Source organism: Silurus aristotelis, assembly GCF_946808225.1.
Source record: "Silurus aristotelis genome assembly, chromosome: 22".
In the NCBI taxonomy this organism is placed as follows: domain Eukaryota; kingdom Metazoa; phylum Chordata; class Actinopteri; order Siluriformes; family Siluridae; genus Silurus; species Silurus aristotelis.
Window position 1 is genome coordinate 8083221 of NC_139595.1, and position 7437 is coordinate 8090657.

General features: G+C 37.7%; 1 protein-coding gene across 1 annotated transcript; it reads left to right on the forward strand.

Annotated features, from left to right (window-relative positions):
- Positions 1 to 851: 851 nt before the first annotated feature.
- LOC310717863 (macrophage mannose receptor 1-like) lies at positions 852 to 5329 on the forward strand. Its single transcript, XM_083526239.1, has 4 exons — positions 852 to 1309; positions 1412 to 1765; positions 2881 to 3207; positions 4575 to 5329. The coding sequence occupies exons 1-4, from the start codon at positions 1270 to 1272 to the stop codon at positions 4973 to 4975; spliced, it is 1122 nt and encodes a 373-aa protein (XP_083382365.1). The 5' UTR covers positions 852 to 1269; the 3' UTR covers positions 4976 to 5329.
- The last annotated feature ends 2108 nt before the right edge of the window (positions 5330 to 7437 follow it).

The window sequence follows — 7437 nt, forward strand, 5'->3', positions numbered from 1 at the left end:
TGAAATGTAAAAAAAAAAAAACTGCCAGGTGTTATCAGCCAGGTGTTATCAGCCAGGTGTTATCAGCCAGGTGTTCTCACCTGTAAAGTTTCTTGTGTGACATACTGAATCTGCCCTGACAAACCTAGGCTGTCTGTATCTTGCTCGTTCTTGACAACACATAAAAACACAAAATTGAGTGCAATAATGAAAGAGCACCCCATAAAATAAAGATCGTTTCTATCAGCACACTGTAACGTTTCCCCTGTCATCTACCCTCATTCACCGGACTACATCATCCTTTGCACCCCCTGTGATCCACCATGTTTGTTTCCCGTCTTCACCTGTCTGTTCACCCGCACTCTATTAATACTCATCACCACTGTCTTCACTTATTGTCGGTTATCGTCTTTACTACGTTGTATGTATGTGTGATTTACCTGCTCCTTATTCTTAAAATTACATCTTTAATGTTACTATTCGTGTCCTCGTCTCTCCGTGTACATACTGTGACACACAGAGTTAAACATGCTGTAAAATCTCAGTTCAACATTATCTTTATTCTTATTTGAAGAGTTTTGATAACACATTTGTTAAAACAAAAGACGTTATAAAAGAGTTTAAAGAAAATACACAAGTTTTTCCAAGCAGCTATTTTTCCTTATAATCCTTTAAATCCTTAAAAACTTGTTAATTATTCAACAAGAGCAACACAATTCGGATACCATATGCCAACTTACACTGCGTGACTTTTTTGTAAAAAAAGGAGTGAAGCGTTTTTTGTAGCTTTGAGCTCATCACCACCGAATGTTGGATCGCGAGCGGGACCACGGATGCAACTCGAGCTACAGTACTAGGGCGTGTGATGATGACGTGACAAGTGAGTGACTGACTGCCATGGATACGTGAACGTCATATATAGACTATCTTGTCTCTTTGAATTTTAAATCACTCTGCATTTATATACATTGCTCCATTAAAACCTCAACATGTCGTGGACACAACTCTCCACTAAAAAAGTGAGGGGGACGAATTTAGTTTTTATAAAAAGTGCGTGGGTATACCTGTGAACTGTGAAATAAACATCCTTGACCAGTGAAGTGTGAAGTTGACAGAAAAGGTGACATGTCTTTGCCCTCCTTACAAAAAAGAATGTTCCAACCTCCCTAGTATTTCCTTAGATTTGCATAGCACGGGGTTTTGGTGGTAAGTTAGAAAATGTTTTCCATTTATGGGACTAGCAGCTCAGAATTCATTCATTGGGACTAGCAGCTCAGAATAAGAAGAAAAATGGTACAGGCTGCATCTTTTTGTCTGCTACTGCTATCAGGTTAGAAATTACATTTTTGACTATGCTGCAGTTTTAACTATTTTACCTGTAAATGTGGATCTCCATTTTATAGTAAATATTTTTGCATTTTGTCATTTGTAGGAATCTTTGATATCTCTTCTTCTTTGATTTACTACTATGTAAGTGCATCTATGACCTGGCAAGAAGCTCAGACCTACTGTAGATCAAATCATATTGACCTGGTTACATTAGACGGCATGGCAGATGTAAATTTCTTGAATCAAATTTTCCAATCAATGATTCCTGGAAATGGTTCTATGTGGATTGGACTTAAAAGGAGCTGGTCCTGGTCTACAGGAGAATCTCTCAATTACACTCTCTGGACCACAGGCCAACCAAATGAAGGAAATTCAGAAGCAGCATGTGGATTGTTTGATTCTAACGGATGGAGTGACTACTACTGTTCAAACCAATTTGGCTTCTACTGCTTTGATGGTAATCTGATTTATCTAAAAATATATATTTTTATATAAAGATACCAAAACACCATATGAAAAAAAAAAAAAAAAAAAATGCTGAAGCTGAAATTAAATAAAACTATATATATATATATATATATATATATATATATATATATATATATATATATATATATATATATATATATATAATGTTTTATTTAATTTCAGCTTCCAAGATCAATCATGCTATATTTTTGGCCCATTTGTTTGCCAAAAATACAACCCCAATTCCAAAAAAAATGGGAAAACTTGGTAAATAATTTAAATGTAAATAAAACTTATTGAAATTGATGGCTGTAAGATGGTTTACAAAGTTGGGGATGGGGCATCAAAAGGCTAGACAAGTGAGAGTTACTCAAATAAAACTATAAATAAATAATATATATAATAAAATATGGGGTTATGATATTTCTGTTTTTTACTGGTTTTATTTTACACATAGTCCAAAATTTTGGGGGATTGGAATTGAACTAATCTACATCACAGACAGCAAAGCAATGAAACTAAAACAACACTGATATATATATAAAAAAAAAAAAAAAGAATTGTGATACATTATACGGTAGACTTGTCTTTGCTCTCTGCCTAAAAAATAGTGATAGGAATGTGGCAGTTGAAAAAAAAAAAAACTTACTGTTAATTTTAATCAATTTGACTAAAATATTGTTGAGAGAAATGCACTTTCATCTTCTGTACAGAGGAGAGTCTACATATATTTAAAGTGATAAAACAGAGTGATAAGATATTTAGCCTGCAGAACAGAAGTAACGAATAGAATTGCTAAGACTAAGAGATGAGCAAAGCGAATAAATGAGGATTTATTTTTTTTTAATTCCACAAGTGATCTTTATGATATGATTATAAAAGTGTTAATTTATTTCCTGATGCAAAGAAGTATTACTATTTATGTTTTTACATAAGGAGGTTAAAATTATTTCAGTGAAATTATAAGTAAATCTTTCAAAGCAAAACATTACAGTTTAGGAAAAAATGTTGCATACCGGGTTTTATACATTTATAAGCATATAAAGAGTTTTTGCTGTCTGCCAAACATATGCTAAAATATTATTTTATAATTGCCTCCTCCAGAAGACTCTTCTAATGCTGGCAAAACGTACATATTAATCACAGAATCGAAGACTTGGGAAAATGCCCAGACTTACTGCAAACAATACCACACAGATCTAGCCGTCATCGACAACAATGAAGACAGTGCAGCTTTTCCTGTTGATGCAGCATATGTATGGATTGGTCTGATCTCCTCATACTGGTCTGATGGAGGGTTTTCAAGCTTCCGGTACTGGGCACAGGATAATTCCGAGTCATCTCTTGATGATACATGTACTGCTATGGATAAGCATGGGGAATGGATCAGTAAACAATGCAACCTGAAAATGTCATTCATTTGCTATGGAGGTGAGAGTTAAAAATTTATTTTATCACACTGTGTTAGGACACCTCTCTAATTGAAAACTATATGCAATTAAATGTAATTACACTGAGGTTGTTGTCAATAATTTTTTAACCCCCCCCAAAACAATATTAATCATGAACTTACTGTATTTCCAGAAGTATGCAGGCACCTGGCCAATAACTCCCATATGTGCATCCTATTATAGGTTTCACCTCCCTTTCATATATATAACCTCCAATTTGCTGTTTTCATTACAGTGTGGCTGTGAAAAGTTATCTATATTATCTAAATATATTAAGTTGGAAAGTGTGCTTTCTGTGTGTTTTTTTTTTTTTACATAAGTAAAATAAAAGATGCATTGTGTATACTGACGACTTTCTATCAGAACTGGCATTAACTTTTTCAGAAACTTGAGCATCAGTAGCTCATCTGTTGGATCGGACAACAGGAGCCAGCCTTCCCTACATGCTGGTTCAAAACTGTTCCTTACTTGGACCACTTTTGATAGATACTGACCACTACAGACCAGGAACACCCCACAAAAGCTGCAGTTTTGGAGATGCTCTGACCCATTTGTCTAGCTATCACAATTTGGTCAAACTTGCTCAAATCCTCACTTTTGCCAATTTTTCTTGCTTATCACACGTCAACTTTGAGCACAAAATGTTCACTCGTTGCATAATATATTCCACCCACTAACAGGTGCCATAATGAAGAGCTAATCAGTGCTATTCACTTCATCTGTCACTGGGCATAATGTTATGCTTGATCAGTGTATATATATATATATATATATATATATATATATATATATATATATATATATATATATATATATATATATATATATATATATATATATATACACACTAATCAAGCATACATTATGCCCAGTCATCCATCTATCACAATTTGGCCCTGGTCAAAGCTGTAAATATCCTCATGCTTGTCCATTTTCCTGCTTCCAGCATTAGAACTTGGTAAACTGACTGTTCACATGCTGCTAATATACTTCACCATGTGACAGGTCCATTGTAATGTGATAATTGATGTTATTCAATGTATTCAGCATGTCATTCAATGTGTTAATGTAATTACTTAATATATTAAGCTATTTTGGTTTATAGTTAATTTTTGGCTATGTATGTCAAGATACTTATACAATTTGCTAGAAAAAATGTTTTTAGCCAATTTAAATTTAAATTTTTTTTATTTTTTATTTTTTTATTTACATTATTTATCAGACAGAAAATCTTTTGCCAAAAAACATGTAGAGGGTGCAAAATAGAGTGTTTTTTGTAATGCTTTTGCTCTTTGCATATGAAATTGCAGTGGCCATAGCTTTTGATTGCACTTTTTTTCAACACAGGACCCCGGCCTGGCTCTTACCATTACCACTATGTGCCATACCCAAAGACTTGGCTCAAAGCTCAGACATACTGCAGATTAGTATACACTGATCTGGCTACCATCGATAGCTCTGATAATGTGAATAGTCTTATGAATAAATTTGATCCTGGCTACAGTGGTTCTTTATGGATTGGACTAAACAGAGCACAAACACAGTGGGTATGGTCTCGAGGGGACCAAGCTATTTTCAACAATTGGGATGCAGGAAGGCCAAATGGTTCTGGACAATGTGTAGTTAGTATCAACAATGTCTGGAGAGATTACGATTGCACAGCACCTTTGTATTTTGTGTGCTACTCTGGTAAGTCAACAAATCATTTATGTACATATATCCTGTTTTGGTTCAAAAGAATACTATGAAAGCTTATTAATGTTATGTTACAGAGGGAACTGGATACATTATGGTTGAGTCGAACAAAACATGGCATGATGCTCAGAGTTACTGCCGAAGCAGCTACACTGACTTGGCAACAATTCGCTCTCTGTGGGAACAGAGGCAGTTGTTGCAGCTTGTTGGTAGAGGAGTATTTGTCTGGGTTGGCTTATTTCAAGACACCTGGGGGTGGTCTGACCAGTCAAGCTTCTTTTTCAGAAACTGGGCATTTGGACAACCAAGTTCCATGTCTGATAATTGTACTGCTCTGATGACAAGTGATTCTGGAAAATGGAATGTTCAGAATTGTGACACAGCACTTCCTTTTATCTGCTATGGAGGCGAGTCTCAATAGTCACATTGAATATGCAACATGAAATAAAGCACAAATTTGAGTCTATTTGTAACTGACGCATTTCACTTTGTAACTTTACAGAAGAAAGCATGGTGAAGAGAAAAATAACAATAAGGATCAAAATCTTTTACAGTGGAACAGCAAATATAAATGATCAGTCAATGCAGACACTGATCTTAAAGGAAGTATGTCTATGTGTGGAGCATTATGGTACAAAAATGTTACAGAAATGTTATTTAAAACAATCAGGGACAGAAAATTCTGATCAATTTATTAAAATCTATTTCTATTACTTTCACAAATAATTGCTTTTCTAAGATCTGGTTCTTTAGAGTAAAGCCATAAATATGTACAAGAGAAAACTGTATGTTGGCCCTGAAAATGACCAAAGTATGCCAAATGTAACATTGGCACGCTTCCTTGTAAAGTAATGCAAAACTACTTCAACTAACCCAAGGTTTTCTACTTCAGTCCCTTGTATTGTTCAACAGACAACTAGCAATCCATTAATGTTTTAAAGTTATCCAAACTGTTCATATTATAATGTTTGCTCTCTGATCTACTTCTGTTCTATTTTTTTGCAGATTGGAAAACAAATGACGAGCATGACTGCTTATAACAAACTGAGCTGGAACATGAGGAGTGATGGAAATGTATTTGTGAAGCAAAATTTCAGTGATTCATTCTGATAGGTTATTATGCTTCAAATAGAATCAATTTGAATCCCATAATCATTACACAGTAAAGAATACTTTAGTATATTAGTGTATTGTAAGCACTTTGTTTTTAATTAATCATACTGTATAATCATGCTGCACTAAAAGCTTTACTATAATTTAGGCCAGAAAATAGACTTTGTGTAAATAGAATTATATTATAGAATATAAATAAAACTAAATGAAATTGTGTGTAGGTCACAAAATTATGATAATGAATATTTTGAATAAACCATACCATACCATCTTCTCCCGCTTATCCGAGGCCGGGTCGCGGGGGCAGCAGTCTAAGCAGAGATGCCCAGACTTTCCTCTCCCTAGACACTTCTTCCAGCTCGTCCTTCTCAATGGCCTCACTGAACTCCTCTCAGGCACGAGTTTTTGCCTCCACAACCACCCGGGCTGCAGTTTGCTTGGCCTGCCGGTACCCGTCAGCTGCCTCAGGAGTCCCACAAGCCAACCAGGCACGATAGCACTCCTTCTTCAGCTTGACGGCATCCCTTACTTCCGGTTGCCACCACCGGGTTCGGGGATTGCCGCCTCGACAGGCACCGGAGACCTTACGGCCACAGCTCAGAGCGGCCGCTTTGACAATGGAGGTGGAGAACATGGTCCACTCGGACTCAATATCTCCGGCCTCCCTCGGGATCCGGTCAAAGCTCTGCCGGAGGTGGGAGTTGAAGATCTCTCTGACAGGAGACTCGGCCAAACGTTCCCAGCAGACCCTCACAGTATGCTTGGGTCTCCCGAGTCTGTCCAGCTTCCTCCCCCACAATCGGATCCAACTCACCACCAGGTGGTGATCAGTTGACAGCTTCGCCCCTCTCTTTACCCGAGTGTCCAAGACATATGGCCGCAGGTCAGATGAAACGACCACAAAGTCGATCATCGACCTACGGCCTAGGGTGTCCTGGTGCCATGTGCACTGATGGACACCCTTATGCTTGAACATGGTGTTCGTTATGGACAAACTGTAACTAGCACAGAAGTCCAATAACTGAACACTCCAGGTGTCACTGTCGCTGCCCACATGGGCATTGAAGTCTCCCAGTAAAACGACGGAGTCCCCAGTCGGAGCACTGTCCAGCACCCCTCCCAGAGACCCCAAGAAGGCCGGGTACTCTACACTGCCATTTGGCCTGTAGGCACACACGACAGTGAGAGACCTATCCCCGACCCGTAGGCGCAGGGAAATGACCCTCTCATTCACCGGGGTAAACTCCAACACACGGCGGCAGAGCTGGGGGGCTATAAGCAAACCCACACCAGCCCGCCGCCTTTCACCATGGGCGACTCCAGAGTGATGAAGAGTCCATCCTCTCTCGAGGAGTGTGGTTCCAGAGCCCAAGCCGTGCGTAGAGGTGATCCCGACTATCTC